The 20788-nt window shown below is 42.2% G+C and overlaps 1 protein-coding gene across 2 annotated transcripts; it reads right to left on the bottom strand.

Annotated features, from left to right (window-relative positions):
* Positions 1–862: 862 nt before the first annotated feature.
* nacc1a (nucleus accumbens associated 1, BEN and BTB (POZ) domain containing a) lies at positions 863–19151 on the bottom strand. Of its 2 annotated transcripts, none has more exons than XM_061749347.1 (8): positions 18610–19151; positions 13455–13606; positions 12154–12426; positions 9955–10582; positions 9681–9869; positions 8813–8918; positions 8612–8709; positions 863–7433 (listed from the first exon to the last, which is right to left on the bottom strand). In XM_061749347.1, the coding sequence occupies exons 2-8, from the start codon at positions 13578–13580 to the stop codon at positions 7123–7125; spliced, it is 1731 nt and encodes a 576-aa protein (XP_061605331.1). In that variant the 5' UTR covers positions 13581–13606; positions 18610–19151; the 3' UTR covers positions 863–7122. The 2 variants fall into 2 exon arrangements, with proteins under 2 accessions (XP_061605331.1, XP_061605332.1); XM_061749348.1 differs by having other exon boundaries at positions 9681–9851.
* Between the last annotated feature and the right edge of the window lie 1637 nt (positions 19152–20788).

Raw genomic sequence — 20788 nt, 5'->3', positions numbered from 1 at the left:
TTGAATTACCTGCATTCTGTAAAACAACCTACAGGGGGCGGTACTCGCTTGTAAAAAAATAATAATAATAATTTTTTTTAAAAATCCTAATAGTAATAATTCGTTCATTCATTTTCCGTACTGTTTATCCTCACTAGGATCGCGGGCGTGCTGGAGCCTATCCCAGCTATCTTCAAGCGAGAGGCGGGGTACACCCTGAACTGGTCGCCAGCCAATAGTAATAATTGACAATCCTTTTTCTAAAAAGGATGCTTGAGTTGAATTCTATATGTAATACCTCTACCTAAATAAAATTGGATTTAAAAATGAGTAAGTTAAAAACACTTGTTCTCCGTCATCACAGTTGCCCATGGACACGCACATAACGAGTATGTGTAGGGCTGAGCCATATGGTCTGGGAATAAAATCTGGGGGGGGGGGCGATAAAAATGTTTCCCCTTCGCTTCCATCTTTCTATGCATGACATGTGCACTCACGACACACAACGAGGCACTCTAAAACGGCCACGCCAGCGGACTATCTGAGGAAACAACGCATTTTTAGAGTATAGTGATAGCTGCGTGTCACAATGGCGCTGCATAGGCACTGATACAAACGACGGTGCTCAATTTCTTATATTGTGTGGGAGGGGAGACTCATGCCAGACGCCCAAGTGGGTCACCGGACCCCATTTTAGCCATGCTCAAAAGATCAGGAAAACTGAAACTTTAAAACTTCAAAAGTGCTGTACCTCGTAGTAAAGCATCTATTGTCACGTGGCTGTGTGTCCTGTAGAACGTTTTAGAGGACATATGCAGGGCAAACAATAGGACATAGACAGCAGCACAGTAACATTACAAGAAAACAGACTTGAAGAGAGAAATTGTTACAAATCTTTTATTAAGATAATCATCATTGAATCCATTTGGACATGTTCTCTTGTTTTTACAGTTTGTTAATGTGCAATTACCGTCCATAATGTTGGGTCACAGTTACAGGGCTTCACAAAGTTATTGGCACTTGGAACACAGAAAGAAGAGGTGGACCGGCGCTATAGGGTTTTAACACGGGCCAAGGAACGAGGGGCCAAGCCAGTGCTGCGCGGGTTGTGAACAAGCAGCGCCGTTTCAGGGTAAATATTGTATATAACTCATGCTGTGAGTGTACAACAAACAATCTTACCTCTACGTGTGTCTATGCATTATATACAGTATTCGTCTATACATATATATATCATATTTATATATGTACCAAGGATCTCCATGCCATGCCACACCTTATCTGTTCAAGTGTGTAGGTCTGCGTGTGTGAGTGTAAACACATTTTTGGGAGGGGAGAAATTTGTATTTATTTTTTAAAATTAAACGAACAAAGAACACTTGTTCTCAAATGTTATAGTTGATGCACGGCAATGACAAAAGGCTGTCACATAAAGATTCACCTTGAAAAGCCCTAAACGAGAGTTTGTATTGGGAGAGCCCACAGCCAAATACTGTACTCTTCCCAGACTGCTGACGTAAAAGCAAGCAAACGCTTCCTTCGTTGGAAAATCGTGCCGATTCACAGCTACTACTGCAGCGCGAGTCAATGAGTCATCAGTTAGAAATGAATCTGGACCAGTCAGTCCATCGGTACGATGCTGATTCAGGACCTCATTATTAGTCACACGTCTCTAGTCACAAATAATCTTGGTTTTAGGAGTTCGAGAAGATGATGTTATGGGGTGATTCAGTGCAAAACTGAAGGGCATTTCTGTAATTAGGACTAGACTAGAGACATTTAGACAATTAACAGTGAAGGTATGCTGAGAACCTACAAAAGGATGTGTATTGTCTCATTGTTCAGAATTCTGCTGATTGTATGGAACTGATTGTTGATTAAAAGGAAGAAATGGCCATGAGATGGAGTGCACGACTTGGTTGCAGTTAGCAGTGGCACTGTTGATTCAGTCTCAACTCGTTTGCTAGTTTGTACAGAAGAACATGACAGCTAATCCCAAAAGGTCTCTAGTCAATGTCAAAACTTTAGAGTTGTGTACTGTACATTCAATTAGGAATGACTACATTCCCTTGATCTATCGAGGGATCAATTAATGCTTTTTTTTTTTAATGCAATTTTTTAAATGGGATGGGAGAATGGCTCTCTGAATGTTCTGAACTCCTGTTTCGATGCCAGCGGCATGAAGCTGATTGGGGGAGTTGTCATAGCTGAGGTCTACGTGGGTGTAGTTCAACTTTCCATAGCTATCTTTTTGCTGCATTTTTCCATTTATTTATGTGTTAAACTGTAAATATGTTATATGACATTTCCATTAGCCTGTCTATGGCGTTTCACATCATATGTTAGCATAAAGCTAGCAGACTTTCATTAAATGAATTTAGATATGGCTTGTTTGAAAATTTTGGTGTTTAAATATACAGTGGTGCCTTGACTCAACTCAACTCACTCGTATCCCAAATCATCTTTCCCCATTGAAATGAATGGAAATACCATTAATCCGTTACAGGCTCCCTGTTTTGTTAATATAGAAAAAAAAGAATAGCACTCTGTAGTATTGTACTTTATAAAAACATACAGTAATGACAACAAATTAATTTTTGTCACACTTTGCATCAGTTGAATGGTCTTTGTGCTGCTGCCCACCTTGGCCACCAGGGGGCAGTATAGAACAAAGAGACGCATATACTGCAAATGGACGTCTGTACAGTGTAAACGTCTCAACTCGTCTCACCTCCTCGCAGAGGATAAAGAATATATGACTGTGAGTACTGTTATATTGAATGTTTAAATGTGTTGCTGCACTGTTTGTGTTCGAACATCAGTTGCTTAAAGAGTTACATACGAGTTTCCCATTATATGTTAGCATTAGCATTAAGCTAAAGGCTAAGCTATCTGTTTGTTATAAATACACAACGTGTGATTCTATTTGTTTTATGTTTCATTTAACTATAAACTTTAACTGGGAGTGGCATTAAACAGCTTGAAGCCTCTTGTTTGAAGAAATGTTCACTATTTCACCTGTATCTCAAGGCACCACTATGTTTAATTCTTGTTTAATATTCTTCTGATTTATGTGTCAGTTTTGCAGTGAACTTCAACTGGGGTTCACTATATTGTTTGATATTTTAAAAAGTACCACCGTGCACCTCCCATTTGCAGTGGCGTATGCTCCCAAACCACTATTTATGGAACTACAGTAATCCACTATCAATTCCACACAATCAACTACATCCTTACACAATTATAATCAATACTCTCAAACTTTTCTTTCGTGAAGCCAAATTGTCTGAGGTCATTTAAAAACAGATAAATAAATGTCAAAATTAAACAAAAAATGTTGGAAGAACAACATGACAAAAGAGTTGTAAGCCAGTGAACATTTGAAACTTGAGTCCCAGCACAACACTGCTGATGCTGTGGAGGTGAACAAGACACCTGGAAGCACAACAGTCTTCAAAAGATCCTGCAGAGGTAAGTGGAGTGCTCGTATGAGGTTTTGTAGTTATTTACTGCTTAATCCCAAAGTACTGCATCTCTGTTTGCACTTTTTTTTTTTTTTTTTTTTTTTTTTTTTTTTTAAATCTCACAACACACATTCTTGTGGTTTCGAAAGGAGGAATAAGGGTGGTTTGTAGCTATCATTTGATGCTAATTTAAGTGAGGTTGAGCTGGCCAGGAATGGAAAAAAAGAAGCACGGCAAGCCACTCCCATTTACACTGCACCTGTCGGAGCTTTGAGGGTTTTCCCGAAGACGCACCCACAACGCTTTCAACTTGAATGAGCTCTGATGATCCACACACAAGAGTCAGTAACAAAGTCGTTCAGTAACAGGAACACTGAAATCATCAGTGCGTAGACACGGAGTCTTGAGACTTAAAATGGGAACGTGCAGATGTGGGGGTGGGAGGGGGGGGGGGTGGGGTGAATAACAAGTTCTACCTAAATGGGTTCAATTGTGACACAACACTTCTCAATAAGGTGCACGAACCACTGGTTCTTCTCCCTAAGGTGCAAAAACATCCACCCTGACCTCCAAAATAAAAGCCACCAGTTACATGTATAAACTACCGAAACACCCCGATTCTCCTTCTCATACACGCATACGCACAAACACAAAACGTTTAACTGAAGCAATATTGCTTCAGACTTCTCCGTACCTACCGAAATTCTGCTTATTGATTTCCATTGAAAAGGCACATTCCAATATTTCATAAATATTACCTCTGGGGTTTTTTTTTGTACTAAGGTACAAAATGTCACCAGTTTTCCCCCACCCGTAACATGATTTGAATAAAAAGCACAGTAGTCGTTTTTTTGGGGCCTTAACTTCCCTGCACATCATTGTCGAAACAGTCAAGCCAGCGGAATCAGTCTCACTGCTTTTGAGCTATCAAACAGAAGATGAAATGCACATTCCGTCAAGCATCTTTTCATTCCATCCTACTGCACCATACAAATAATAATAAACCATTAAGGGTGCTGTGTTGCGTTATCATACTTCTTTTTACTGTAAAAAGTACCACTTCTCCTCAATAGTCGCCACCTGCGTCAACACAACGTCGAGAATTGAAAACAATCTCCATCTCCGCTCACTTTGCTCACACGTCACAGCAGGCGTGGGCACGCATACAAATATAGCTTCTCTTCTAAAAATACGACCATCTTTGATTACCTGTTGACCATAACATTTTCATTAGAATCGTCTTAGTAAAAAGCTGCTCCCAAGTCTCTGATCACCGTTCACGCTTGCTAAAAATATAGAAATCAAAGATGGGATATATTTATATAACAGTGCACAGTAAAACACAACAAAGGTAGAGTCGGGCTAAACTATTTGAGGCGGGGCCAAGAAAACTTGATGATTGATGAGTGGATGATGCAGTGGAATGAGGACAAAGTAGTGTTCATATCTTTTTTTTTTTTCCAAACATTTACTGGCGCTTTCATTTTCTTTTTGTCTGTGGAACACGAGTAGGCATTCTTGCACTGTAGAGAAAAAATGCCACCGCTTACATTCAATACATACCGCTAATTATGGAAAGCTGTCTGAGCATTTATTCGATAATTGATATCCAGCTTAAAGTCCATGTACTAGTACGCTCACTAGTAAGACAATTCAAGTCACCGCACTTATAGAACAAATGTATTATTTGTAATGTTTTTCCACTACTGCCAGTGCCTAGTGGTGCCTTCCACTACTGTCCGACAATTTTTGCACACTAGAAAGAAACAAGTAGGGCAATTACATGTTACTAGTGAGGTAAAAACTGTGCACTACCTGCACTAATAGTGAACCACAATTATAATTTTATGTCACTATTACTAGTAGCACTCTGTTGTCAACTAGTGAACAGTTTTGCTTCAATAATATGTAGTCTTACTAGTATGCCAAAGTTGGCATTTATTCGATATCAAGACTATTGAAGCCATTTAAGCAGTTATTTGACATCAATATTCGTACTAATAGTAGTGACGTAAAATTCTACTAGTTAATATCTAATACTTAACTAGCAGCACTTGTAGCATGCCTATGTCAACTAGTGCACAGTTCTGCCGCACTCATGACATGTGGTTGTCCTACTAGTATGCCATAGTTGTCCTACTAGTGTGCAGAAATAGAAATGTCATACAGTAGCAAAAGGCAGTAGTGCAAAAAGCGTTACCAGTCAGACACATTCATTCTACAATTTCACTAAATTGTTTTACTAGGGAGTAAGAAGGTCATACTAGTACATAGATCTCAAATTGGATATAAAGGTTAACGAATAAATGCTCAAACAGCTTTATGGAAAGCCATTTAAGCATTTTTATTTGATATTCTTGATTTTCATTTTAAGGTCGTAGTAGTAGGCCAAAAGCGGCACTAGTAGTGGGAAAAAAAAAACTTTACTAGTAAGACACAGTCATTCTAGTAGTGTGCTGAATTCTCTTCCTAGGGAGGACAAAGAGTGCCGTAGTACACAGACCTTAAAGGAACAATTTGCTATTTTCAAACAAAAAACACTTTTTAAAACATACAAAAAACTGTCAGTATGACATGATAGTAGAATATTATTCAAATGATCATTTAATTTTAATTATTATTTTACCACTGGGCATGGCAGGACAAGAATAGCCAATCAGAGATTGTAGTGACAAGAAGCTTGACCGAATACACTGTCAGTTATTTGCACATGCACACCGTACACACAGGGGCTCACGGGAACGCACCGCAGTCTCTGACAGAGTAGACTATAGCAGTTTCTCGGTCGGATTATTTAACTCCAGTTAGCAACAAAAGCTAAAACCAAGAAATTGGACAGCTCTCTACTTCAAATCAAGGGAAAGATATGTAACACTGGTGTGTGTCCTATACTCAGACGGCTGCATGCCTGAGTTTGGAAAACCACCACTTACGTAACATCACGTTCTCACCGAGTCATCAGGTAAGTTGATGACCTCTCTTATATTTTTGATTGATTGTACATTCCCAAAAACATTTTGTGTAACGGGCGCAGGGGCAGGGAATGTAATGAAGCTGCATTGAAATATTGCTAGCAGTTTGAAAACTGCATACTGTCCCTTAAAGCTCGATATCGAATAAATGGAAAGCCGTTTTAGCAGTTAGTCAATATCTTTTATAATGAGGTACTAGTGCGTGACGTGCCTACTAGTTGGGCCTAGTGCTACTGGTGCAGCAGAGTAGTTTACTAGTAAGGTTTAATTGCATACTAGTAGGCTAAAAGTGGCACTAATAGTGGAAAAAACTAATACATGGACTTCAAGCTGGAGATCAAGGCTATCGAATAAATGCTCAAAGGGTTTTCCATAACTAACTCACTTTCCATGCACCCTACTTCCTCAGGCTCCGCTATCACCTCATACCACCAGCACTACTGGGAATGTACTGAATATGCATCGATGAAGGTGCTTATACACCTTAAAAGGACAAGAAGAGGCAGAGGACAGTCGGGTGCCCTCTCACACTCTCCCTCCCCTCTAGAAGCTCCGTTCTACAGTCTGAAAAGTAAAGCAAAGGTCGTTTCCATGTCCTGGTTACAGCCGTAGCAGTGTAGTATAGACAGTCACATGTGAGAGTCAGGAGGCAAGCACAACTGGGAAATACTGCCGCACGTGTCGCTAGACGTCCCCGAACGCAACGCTCAAAATAAGGCTCCCACATCCCCGCTCACGCCCGGTAACGATTCACCTGAAGAGCCGCCAGAATCCGCGCCGGCGCCGGCCGAGGCTTCCAGAGAGGCGGGATCAAACGCCGGATCGGCGCCCAGGGTGTCGTCCTCGGCTTTAACGCCGTCGGAGAGGAAGGCGGAGTAGGCGTCGCTTTCGGCGATCAGCAGCTTGAGCTTGGGGATCCAGCTCTTGCGGACCACTCGTCGGGCATTGGTGCACATGTCGGCGGCGATGGCGTTCATCTCGCTCTCTTTGAAGCTGGTGGCAAAGTTCTGGCAGTAAACTGACGCGAGGAAGGGGAAACACAACATTAGTGTGGCTTTTTCTGCTGGCATGAACACTATCAGAAGCAGTGACCTGCAGTATATCCAACCGTTGTATTTTGTATACCGCTTAACCTCATTTAGGGTAGCTGCTGAGCTGGAACCTATCCCAACTGACTTTGGGCGTCATATTCACACATATGGACAATTTAGAGCTGTCAATAAACCTAAGATGAATGTTTTTGAGAAGTGGGAGGAAGCCGGATAACCTGGAAAATCCCCACGCAAACACAGGAAGGCCGGAGCCCGGATTCGAACCCCCAGCCTCATAACTGTGAGGAGGATGTGCTATAACCACTCATCTATCATGCCAGCCACACCAGACTACATTTACAAACTAAATTCTAATATTTGTTCCATGAAACTAATTTATTCCCAATAGTCTACAGTTTTTTTTTTCCTTTCGAAGCATTCCTCTTGGCTGCACTGCTTCGTGCATGTGGCTGTTAGATTTTTGTGTCCCATTAGATTTCAGCCTCTATTTGTTGCCCCCTCAATCTAATCTGCCCACAGCCTTCAGAATCAGTCATGCTGGCCATAGCTTCAACTATATTAATAATGGGATTATTTCTTTAACAAATCTGATTTCAAATTCACCTCACAGGGCCATAGCTGGCCCACAATAACATCAGCATTTTTTCATCATTTGATTGGTTGGTTAGAGCAAAACTTTTTACAGCCAAGTTCAACTAGCAAAATACTCACACAATTCATTTCGCTTTTACTTTTCATGCACGTTTCCTTACAGATCACGTTCTCTATTAGTGGGCCAATAATCCAACAGTTGGTGAATTGTTCTTCACAGTGATAGTAAGACATCCAAGGACGTGATGTTACTATGAATGCTTGGCCGCCACAAGTTTCGAGACGCTAGTAGGCCCCGTGATATGAACCAATCAGAGGCAAGTTGTTTTTCATATTTCAATTGGGGAAGATGAGTGATTCAATGAGAGAAAAGCTTATTTACATGTTGTATACTAATGAGAAATCTGCCTATTTCAACTGCGAGACGTAAAAGACAATTCATCTTACATTACTACCTATGTGAAAACTGATATTAGAATAACTTGGAAGTCAACTAGCGTCACATAACGGATTGTGTTTACAGGCAAACTCCATCTCACAAAAGTTTGCTCACATTTGACTGCATGCAGCACTCTGTTGTCGAGGGGCTTGCGGCTCGGGTCGTTAGTGGATGAGCGGATGCCCGTCCCGCAGCTGTTGGCCAGTGTATTCCTGAGTAAATACATGATTTGAAGGCCAAAATAAACACATATAGATGTTTATCCACTCTTTTGATTAGAGTATCAAAACAAAGAAGTGGCCAGAGGGAACTAACCTGTCAAAGAAGGCAGCCAGCAGCCTCCTCAGCAGCACCTTGTGTCTGGTCCCTGCACTCACATGACAGTTCATCAGCTGGGCTCGGGAAATATAGACAGACGTACCTGGACACACACACATAGAATCGATATAGAAATGACCACTTACCCATTTCAATGTGAGATTTCTTTAGTGCCTCATAATTCCGCAATCTTGTTATTTTTCTTTGTTTTATACATTTTGAATCGCAAATATCTTATCGTTTTCCTCTCCAATTTCCTTGTTGTGTTCTATTCTAATCTATCTTTAGTCTCTACCCTCTCAGTCACATACAAATACTGTATGTTGTCATGCATGAAGCCTCAATGTCTTTGACTCAGAAGCTTAGTCACATTGTTTCATTTTTTAGCATTTCAATGCCAAACTTAAGGCTTAATTGCCTCTCAGTAATTTTGTGATGAATTTAATTAACCCTCCATTCACGTCAATGTTGTAGGCGAAATCTTGATGTAATGTTAGCATGACGTTACAGATGACAGACTTTAGAATTCAAAAACAAACAGCTCATTGTAAAAATTGCAATACAATTTGTACTGACAATCCAGAACCGCTGAAAAGATAAAAGAGTGAGGTCGCCTTGCTGGGCAGAGTGCATCACTCACAACCTTAGTATCTTTGGAGTGCATTTGTTTAACATATAAATTTGACTAAATATCCTATCTTCTCTGAACAGTTTAGACGAGCATTCAAAAGTTTAGAAGAGTTCAAATTAAGTTCACCTTGTCAAATTTATAGTGCATTTTAGGTTCAACGTGGCATTTCACCCGAAAGCCCAATAGCCCTCACTTTTTGTGAGTCGTGTACATATCGATTAGACGCACGCATACCTGAGACCAGCTCTAGTTTCTCAGCAGGATCTCCTTCCTCATACAGTTTAAGATGACAGCGGTTGCCTATCTGGGCAATAAGCTCTGCCGGGAGACAAGTGAGGTCTCGGCCACGCATGCGCCCCCGTGTCTCCGTATGGTCGGGAAGAGCCTCCACCCGCTCGCCAGCAGCTGAGGAAACATTAGAAGCTAACCACACACCGTTTAAACACAGCTCAGCATTACATTAAATATTCGACAAATGCAGATTTAATCAGATGTCATTGTCCATTACCTACAGCCCCCATGTTGAGCATGCTGTACATGGTGTACATGTTGCAGATTTGCCTGTACTGCTCTTCCGCACTGTCCTCTGTGCCCTCTTCCTCCTCTTCATCATCGTGGTAGCTGATAGGTGAGTCACTAGCGTAGGTACTCAGGGTGCCTGGACTGGCGCCCTCTGACATGCCAACACCGGACGCAGAGTTCCCATTGGTGCCTGCACTACCACTAAGTCCGCCACTTGCTACCATGCCAGCCAGGCTGGTCGCCGTGGCACCCATACCCATGGCCAGTCCGAGCGCTCCGGGGCTCTGGATGGCACTGCCTCGCACCGCCTCCTGGGAGTAACGCGCTGCCTTTCTAGCGCCCCCTCCTCCACCAGAGCTGCCTCCTCCTCCATCACGGCTGCTGCCACCCTCCCACAAACGCTTGGCGACAGGAGTGCAGACCACTGAATGAGCAGCAGCTTCGGGTTGGCTCGCAGGTTGCTCTGTCTTCACCCGTGACACCAACGGTAGAGGCGTCAAGCAGGCGGCGGGCCGGGCTGCACTGGTACCAGTCTGTGTTACAGGACTCTGAGGCTCAGATGGTGGCGTCTCCTCTGCGTTAAGACCCTGGGAGTCACAACTGGGGGAGGAAACCTGAATACGAACGTATACAAAAAAAAAATCAGTGTCATCATAAATGAAGACGGTGTACAGTATTCCCCCGTTATATCACGATTCATTGTTCACACCCCTGCTATATTGTGGATTTACAGTACAACCAATTGTTTTTTAAGGGTTTTAAAGTATACAGGCAAGTCCTAACTAAGGGTTGTGCGCATTCAGTGTGGTACCACTTCGTTCCACAATATGCCAGCAACAGGTCTACTGGAAGAGCTGAGGCCTAATTAAGAAGCAAAAAGAACAGGCAGGTTCCCAACTAATCTTCAGCATTAGTCGTCGGTCCCACAGAGCAGATCAAATATATTGTATGCCTATGAATATTGTTGTATACTCTCTTTTTATGGGTTACTGTTTTGAGTGGTAAAGTAGCAGTTGTTTAGAAGTTTATAAATACCCTAACATCTATGCTAATTTCCGTCAGCCTGTCTATTGCGTTTTGCATTATATGTTAGCATTAGGCTACCAGACTTTCGTTAGATGAAATTATATGGCTGGGTTAAACATTTCCATGATAAAACAATATTTATTTATTTATTTATTTATTTATTTTGTTTTATGTGTCACTTTTACAGTAAACCTCAGTTGGTAGTGACAAACAGCTTAAAGCAAGCACGCTTTGCTTCTTATTTGGAGAAGTGTGCAAGCGAGAGATATCGAAGGAACATTTTAAAAAGTGTTTAAATAATTTTGTGTGTTTTAATAAGTTTAAATGCATTTAAGGCATGTGGGAAGGGTAAAAGTATTCAAGAAAATCTATATCGTCTCTCTGTATAACAGATTTACTATTACTACTGGTGGGTCAGCATCCCCTTCGATAAAACAGGGGTTTCATTGTATCAAAAGAAATGTGCTTTATTAAACAGCACCAGAGCCAGTATTACTCACTTTCTGAATTATGACTCATAGAAGTACATTTTGAAAACCTATTCCCAGTTCTTTCTCCCGTGCTTATACAGAACCCATGCCAAACAATCTACACAATCTCTAAACAGAAGAGGTGCAAATAAGATACATATGTATATGCCAATAAAACGGATAAGTGGGTACCCAAAATTATTTACAAAATACTGCTGTGATAGTGTAAAAACTGAGCATTATTACTTAAAACATTGTTGAAGTAGTAACAGTAAAGGCAGAGGATTTAACGCAGCTCTTGTATATGAACTCATTTTATTGTATAGGTGTTCCCATCAAAGTGTCCCTTAAATGCCAAATAAGGTGTGTTGTAAACAGACAGCTTATTCATTGCAATTAATAAACAGATTAGTTAACTCAGTGCTTTCCTCATACTAGATTTGCAAAGCAGATTAAATCCTGTTAGCACACACATGAATACAATAAATTCGCCACAAAGCTACCAGTGGTCAGAGAGTCTAAACCAAAAATGTCTTGCAATTACATAATTTGGAGAATTAACTGAGAATTAATTTCTTCGAGTTCTCATTTCAACTATTGGACAGACTGGGAACTGAACATTTGCTTCAGAGACTTCAGCAAACACCAAGTAGAAATACAACTTTTTATTCTTTTTTTTTTTTTTTTACCTTGAGGAAGAATTCAGTGCCTTTTTCCATGATCTGTTGGATCTGCAGGAAGCCAGCAGTATACATTAGGAGGAACTGGTCCCCCACCGTCATGCTGAGACGGCCTGTGTAGCAGAAGGCCAAAATCTGCTGAAAGCTCTGCGGCTGCACAGCTGGTGGAAGCTCCACCACAGCTGGGCTGGCCTCATTGCTGCTACAGGCTCCACTACTGCCGCTGTTGCTGAAAAGGTCCCGGAAATAAGAACTGCTTGCAGCCAACACGGCACGGTGGGCCTTCAACAAAAGGAGAAGTCTGGTTAGAATTTTTTTATTTTAAACAAAACACAAAAACAACTTTTAGATGCCCCAACTCTTGGTGCAGTGGTAACCTTCTTTTCCATTTTTTACATTTTCTGAGCCGCTTCTCCTCACTAGTGTGGCGGGCGTGCTGGAGCCTATCCCAGCTATCATCGGGCAGGAGGCGGGGTACACCCTGGACTGGTTGCCAGCCAATCGCAGGGCACATACAAACAAACAACCATTCGCACTCACATTCACACCTACGGGCAATTTAGAGGTGTCAATTAACCTACCATGCATGTTTTTGGGATGTGAGAGGAAACCGCAGTGCCCGGAGAAAACCCACGCAGAACATGCAAACTCCACACAAGCAGGGCCGGGGATTGAACCCCGGTCCTCAGAACTGTGGAATTAACACTTAGTTGAAGCCCAACTCGTTTGTGGCAATATAACTTAACTTTAATGCAGTGCTACAACTCAGAGGTAAAAAGTGAATTCAGTGAACTTTGGATGGCAAAGTCCAGTATCACAATAGCAAAGCATTAGCAACGGCGTCAGCGCAGCGCTGGCAGTTTGATGATCTTTTCTCAAGACGTCAACCATACTGGTTCCAAACATACTCTGGCATAGTTTACTTTTTAGACCTGAGACTCAAAAGCACTTCACATAAATGCACATGCCCCATAAAACAAAATACCTAGAGCTTATTGGTTCTTGTTTAGCTATCTGAGCATGTAAACAGGACTGTAGTAGAAACAGCAAATGTAAACGTGTAATGCAGAGATACCGAAGTGCCAACTTTCCTAGCCTGTGTCTTAACTTGCCTAACTCACTCTATCCGTGTGTGAGGTATGCTCTCAAAGAATACGATAATCAATTTCTCAATGTTCTTATAGTCTGTTTCCATGTTTGTCCTTCAAACAGTTTTAAACTGATCCTATTTTTAGTTTTTACTGATATTTATTTTTAATTATTCTCATCCATAACTGAAACTTTTAAAAGGAATAAAATCACAGCCCTACCTTGAAGGCATGCCCCTTAACCACCACCGAGACATCGCAGTAGAGGCCCTGCAGCCGCTGCTCATTCAGACACTCTAAAACGTTGTTGCCAAAGTTTGGGATCGCCATCTGGAGGGTCTGGGCCATGGTGCGCAAATGCACACCAACAGGCTCTGTTTGGGAAAAGACACAAAAATGCATATGATTTTTAATGCATAAAAGGGAAACTGCAGTCATATAAAATGGGTGTTTGATTTTTAATGAGTGGATATATTTTGTCTGTGAGCAGTAACCTCTGTAGAGGTGCAAAGCAGTCAATTAAAACAAAGCGATTCGTTAACACTGAATTTTGAGTTCCCTCTATCAACTGGATCATGGGGATTATGGGGAAACTGGGCAGCCTTGGCAAAGAGTTGCTCACTCCGAGTTAACGTGCTCTTACACAGGTGACACTGCTTCATCCATTCATGCATCAGTCAACATCAGTACATTTTCTGAATATCAGTTACAGACTGGAAACAAGCACAGATGTGCCAGCACCCGGCCCGGCCCGGCGCCCCGCCCCCACCACCCCCTAGTACCAGTCCCCCAGTGGACCCTGAATGAGATGTGAGTGTGTGGAGTATGTACAGTGAGAGTACCAAAAATGTGCAGTGTGTGTGAAGTAAGAGGCTATACTCCTGCGGGTCCGGCCCGGCCAGCCGGCAGACCACAGAGAAAAGGGAGGAAGCCCCTCCCCACCCTACAGAGATACATATATATATATAGCTCTTTTTCACCAATCGCTGGTGGGCCTGGAACGTAATCCCCCCACGAAAATGGGGATTCACTGTACATTTGCTATCTGGCACACACAATTCTTCACACGGTCTTACTGGCCCATGAAATGACTATATTTGTTCAAGATTTGGTGAATAATCTACATTCCATTAATCCTATACGTCACGTCGGCCTCTCAGGAGCCGTCACTGCCAGAGCTCAATGAAAGCCTGTTTTATGTTCTGTCTTCTATGAGCCATAAAATCCAGTGTCCTAAGATAACTAGGTCATGTGCTGTTATTCACTGCGCGTGTGTGTGTGTGTGGCTTCGACAAACAGCACATAGCATGATTTTATTCACTGTACACCAAACATCGAAAAGCAAACACCCCTTTTACAGTACTGCATCCTTTCAAAGCCAGTCGGTTATTGTAATCTAAGTGAATAAATATTTTTTTCACTGCATATGATCACTCAAGGCATTGCATTTCTGTGGGATCGAATCTAAAAATCATGTGAACATATATGTATAGTATTTACTGAAAGAAGTTCTGTCACCTTATTAAATATGTATCTTAAAGGTCCCCTCTCATTGGAATCCACTTTTTCTGTTTTATGCACAGCACAGATAAAAAATTAGTCTGTGACATGTTTTAAGTTTGACATGTATGCAGTTTGTCGATTGAATGTGAAAGTCAGTCAACGGCATAAGGTTTGCAAACGGGTGGATTTTAAATCGCTGATATTGTGACGTAGTTTTGTCAATTCATATTCAAGTAACTGCCCACATTGTGTTTGGGACCCACCCACTCAACTCAGCTGAGTGACAACATGGCATTTCCGGGTTTTAAGGGAGCAAGTCTAAGCCGCTGTCGAGCCATAAAAATATACATATGTTGTGTTTTTACAACAATAACTATATTCAGAATTTATGACGCAAGAGTGGTGGCTGAAATACCAAAGCTTGCATTCATTGTCACCAGCGGTGATCATCTCGACAGGTTCAATTCAAAACAATGGGAGCGGAAGACGAGCTCAAAATATCTCCCTTTCTTTTTATTCTCATCCACCTTTCAGCTTGATGAATTGTGCTCCACGATGATAGTAACGGGCGACGGGCATCCCGCCGGGCGCCGTAGCTGCTCGTTTTCCGGTGATTTACGATTTACGCTCAATCCAATCCACAAATTATACAAATATAGCAGTTGAAACAGTTGGATTAAGCGTGGGTTGATTGGTCAGACCTGTAGAGTGGTGACACAGGGATGACGTCCTAAAAAGGCGACTTATGTTATGCTCGTCATTTGTGAGCTGAGTTCAATAAACAGAGTCTGTACAGCGTGCATGCGCTGTAAGAGCGTACGAGTTTATAAATTTGTGTGTGACAAGAGTAACTTTAGATGCCCTACACCTCAGATGCTACACAAACATGTTATGAACACTGAATAACGATTAATGTAGTGTAACTGCATCAATGCTACAAGTTTGCAGTAGCATTTTTACAGCACCTTAAATACTCATTTACGACACTGCTAGAGGAGCATGGATGTAAACAATATGCTACATGCAGAGAGTTTAACAGAGAACAAAGTGGAAACAGAGCCCAAAGACGTTGGGTGCCGAAAACAGGGAACCGTAATTTCATGGTTTGGTTTTAAAAAGTCAGACACTCGCCACAAAAATGGTAATCTGTAAAATCGTTACAAAGCAAAACACTGTTACATCAAAACCACAGAGGGATGAAAAGAAAAAAAGGACATTGCACAGTACTGTAACAGTACATGCAGTAGTTACATGCAAGATATCATGTCTCAAGCCTTAAAGAGTTGACAGCGTGTCTTTCTATCTCTCAACCTGTGAAACACATGAAACAAAATGTTTAAAAAATAAAAATAAAAAGCAACAACATACTGTAAAAATGAGTTTCATGTCTGAACAAGCCGACAAACTTGTTTTCCTAAAACTCAACCTCTGAAACGGTTCATTTATTACCACTTTTACTGGTTTAATGGTAGGCATACTTGAGCGTTACTTGAAGCACTGTGTTTATTTATTTCAATTCTTTGGACTTTATTGCTTTCCCTGAAAACTGTGCACTGCCAGATTTTTTAATAGAATTTTTTCACTCGATATTTGTGTTTTACTGTATTTCTGATTTTTCTTTTCAATTCAATTCATCATGTCTTCTATATACAATGTGTTTTACCAATAAATGTAGAAATAGTAAGAATTTTTTTTATTCATTTCCTGTATAATGTTAAGGAAAAATACTATATTGAAATATATATCGTTATTGGGAAATAAAATTGGCTTGAGTGGGGTATAACATTTTGTAAATAACACACAGAACTGCAAGGAAATAGTTATGTATCCAACTATTGTTCAATTGATGTTCAGGGATTTGGTGAAAAGAAATGCTTGTAATATATTTTAAAAGTGAAGTTGAAATTTCAGTGCAGATTTTCTGCCAAAATTAAAAGAACATATCCATTCAATCAATAAATATGAAGTAGACACACTTAATTTGCTTGAGTGAAGGACATAAAATGATGCGAAACTCAGTGGAGTTAATGCCATGGCTCGGACTTGCATGGCTTTTTTTCTGGGACTGGCTCACTAATCGTCATGTAACACGTGGTGGCAGCAGCAAAATCCACAGAAATATTCTGTCCGCCCATTTAAAGAAAGATGCAACCAAACTAATTACGAGCTCCTTTTTCAAGCAACAATATAATGACCCAAAACACACTGTGGAGTTCATTAGAGGCAAGAAGTGGGAGGTTTGAGATTGGCCAAGTCTTCCAGACTTAAACCCGATAGAGCATGCATTTTACCTTTTTGAGGAGAGACTGGAGGTAGTACCCCCCCCCCCCCACCCCCTCAAAAAAAAAAAAACAGAGAGGCTGCAGTGAAAGCATCACAAAAGAATACAAAACTTTAGTTATGACAATTAGTTACAGGCTGCTGTTATTAGAAGCAAACACATTTGAACTAAACATTCAGTTTTATTCACTTAATCCAGTTTCAATCTATCAAATACTTTTTTTTTTACATAAAAATGTGGTGTTTTGTTAACAATGCCATCTTCAAATTTGTGTATCAAATGCTGATGTAAATACCCGGAAATAAGAGCTGAAATGACCCCTTGTCTCATATTCATCTTTTAATGTCAAACGCAAACAAAATGAATCTATGGTGGGAATGACCAGTAAAGCCTGGTGAGAGCAGTTCCATCATATCCACAGCCTTTCATTTGGGACTTCGCCAAGCTCCAGGGTAAAGAGAAATGCTCTCTTTGTCTCACTTGAGCTCCCTCTCCCTCATACTAAAACACAGATGCGCACACACCAACTCAAACAAACCCACAAAAGGCACACTGACTCGCACACAGACAATACAGCTTGTTTACGGATTGGCGAGCCGCAGTGAGCACACATGCTTGCACATGAAGACACACAAACACAGGGTTTGGAGAGGAGGGGGCAGCGGGTTTGCACAGTTTGCTCTGACAGTGAAAGAGATGCGACTGATGCGTCTTTATGCACCAAGGAGGGGCAACCGAGTCTTGGAGAGAAGAGAGGGATCACCCCAGGTCGCCCTTCCGTTATACACCAAGTGGTCAGAATGCCATTGAACTGAAAATCACTCTAAAGCTAAAGCAGGCTTGCTGGGGAAGTGGGTCAAACATGAAGCACACTTAAGACCTTTCCATCATGTCTCGTGAATGACTTGCATGCTTTTGTCCAAGCAGTACATTTGGTGTTGTGACAGCAAGCACAGCCCATTTCGACTCCTGGACTGTGGAGTCATTGCTGCAGCTGGCGCACAATGCTGACTTTCTGCAGGCATTTCCTGGTTCTCGTGTGCCCGTGTCTGCATGGCTATGCCGCCCGCATCAACTTAGGGCAGACGTGTCTGGTTAGTCCTGCATTCAAAAACCTGCATACAGTATTTCATTACTATTGAGACATCCTCAGTTAACATTTGCACTGATGTGTTTTCACCGAAAGGGATGCTGGGTAAATCGGGGCACACGAGGACTCCGCACGGTGCCAGGGTCTCTCGACTGTCGGCTGGCACCGGAGGCGACGCGGGGAAGGCGGCGAGGGCTGGCAGCGAGACCCCGGCGAGCGTGAGCTTGTCCCCGGCTGCTGACGTGCGGTCACATTGCCGCACTCCGAATTGTGGCCAAAAAGCCGCCCGCTCGTCAGTCTTAATTCGTCCCGACAGTCTCGTGGGACTTGAAGGAGACGTTTATCGTCCGCAGCGGGCCTGTCGAGGTGGCTAACGGCTAATGCTAACTGTGAAATAATTCGGGCGCACCATCCAGCTCGTGCACACTCAATCCAACAAATAGCAAACAATTCCACGACGGTCCACACTCCTTGACGCACAAACACACAGGCGGGCTACTTACTGTCAACGCGGGCGAGGTAGCTCGGCTGCGACGTCGCTTATCAAGCACCCAAATCTGGCTTATTTAAATATTTTGGTGATGGGGGAAATCGCTCCCCCTGCCAGTCTCCATTCTACCGACATCAACAGGTCATCCCGGGACACGCAGCAGCTGAGCGAGAGCCAGACGGAACCAGTGCGGCAGGGAGCGGGGGGGGGGGGGGGGGTTGGTGGTGGTGGGCGGGGGAGGACGCACAACAACCAGCAATTCTTCCCAAGTGCCGCTAGCGAGGGCTGACTTGACGCACACCTGACGGCCGCCGCATTTTGACATGTTTGTGACAAAAGAGCAAGTTGCCAAGCGAGCATTTGCAGCCTCGCTTAATGAGCGAGGCGGCGGCGGCGGGCGGGCGAGCAGGGGGGGAGTCGAGGCAAACCGGACTCGTCCCCTACTTCCCCCCGAACTTTAAATGTCCCGTATCTGCCGGATTCTTCATCATCATCGTCGTCGTCGTCGTCGTCACCAACCTTGACGTGAAGCGCAGACTGGCCCTCCCACACTTAATTCGCCCTCCCCTCTCCGCCTTCCTCCTCTGCCGCCGCCGCTGGATCCTGAGACGACCCCCACAACTTCCCCACCCAACCTCCCGCACACGAGACACTCGCTCGCCCCTCTTCCTCTGGAACTCGACACCGATCGCCGGTGACTGCGGAACACTGGAGCGTAGCGACGAGTTGAAGAAGACGAGCGCGCCATTCGGTCGCATGACTGCCATGGGTGGGAGAATTGGGAGCGAGCGGATCAAAGTACCAAGAGCCGAAATTTGATTTGGAGAGCCTCTAGTTTTGCCAATACTCAGAATTTGCAAGTACTCACACTCAAGTAGAAGTACAAATATTTGCGGAAATAAAGACTGGTTAAAATAGTACAGATTCAACTGCCCCCCCCCAAAAAGTACAGAATCTGAAATGTAAGGAAGCATATTTGTCACACTAAGGCTTCCCACTTCTGCCAGTCTGTCAATAATAGTGATTAGTGATTATTCATACACCAACTAAAAAGTCATTGTGCAACTCTGGTAATGTTGTTCATATTACTCTATAGTCAGCCTGGCGTGTCTTTACCCATGTAATATTTTTTATCTCAAAAGGTAGCACAGTCCACTACAAGAGCAGACTGGGTTGATTTAGAAAAACTTTTTTTTTTAACCTCAACGCTGCAAACTGAGATGCCCAACAGATGTTCATTGTTTCTGTGACAGTGACAATTAAGTTCTATTCTTCTATGACAGCGACGTATAGTGACATTCAGAACAATTAAATGATCCTCCACTAGAGGGCTGAAGGTGCACAAATAATCTCTGTATCCACTTTTTATGACATTTTTGGTTTTTTTTCTACTGTAAAATATGGGCCTTGGCTCAATGAAGGTTGGGAAACCCACACCAAAATAAATAAATAAGTAAACTTGTACACTTTGGATTTACTGTGTAATCTGGTTTATTATTTTTGGATTCATAAACACTGGAAGAACAATAAATAAACTACCTTAAGCCAAACATTACATTTTTTCTATGTTGCTCCACAACACTCCAGGCTCTGTTGACTGTCAATTGCTCTTTCTATGCAGGGTGTGTGTAGATTTCAGATTTTTGAAGAGTTCTATACTTATAATAATGTCGTAATACTTAAATATGTATATTGGCGTCAATCAAGAGGAAATTAAAACATCTGATCCAAATTTCAAGTGTCACATAAAAATGTGAAAACAGAGAGGGTGGATATCGGGTGGTCTGTGAGTCATTGCATAATCTGTGTACAAACCTTCATTTCAATGTAGGCGGGATGTGTAAAACATCAATTAAACAGAAAACATGATTTTCAAATCCCGTTCAACCTTTATACAATTCCAATATGCAATTACAAGCGGCAAGGCCGAAACATCAATTCACACGGGCGCCGCCGCATTAAAAACCGACATAATTGCTTAAACGATAACAACAGGTGGCCTCAGGTACACTGAGGAAAACTACTGTCAGTTAACACAATCAATCACTATATCTAAAGATGCAACTCTTTAAGCAAAGCGAAAGCCATATACCATATGAAGAGCGTCCAGAAGCACTTCGTCCATCCCAGGGTCTGAGTTCACCTGGGATGGATGGACACAAAGAGGAAAAACATTCTGTGCTCTGATGCAT

Source organism: Phyllopteryx taeniolatus, chromosome 16 (genome assembly GCF_024500385.1).
Source record: "Phyllopteryx taeniolatus isolate TA_2022b chromosome 16, UOR_Ptae_1.2, whole genome shotgun sequence".
NCBI classification, from domain to species: Eukaryota; Metazoa; Chordata; class Actinopteri; order Syngnathiformes; family Syngnathidae; genus Phyllopteryx; species Phyllopteryx taeniolatus.
The sequence above is the reverse complement of the archived record's forward strand: the minus strand, read 5'-3'. Positions and strand labels throughout refer to the sequence as shown.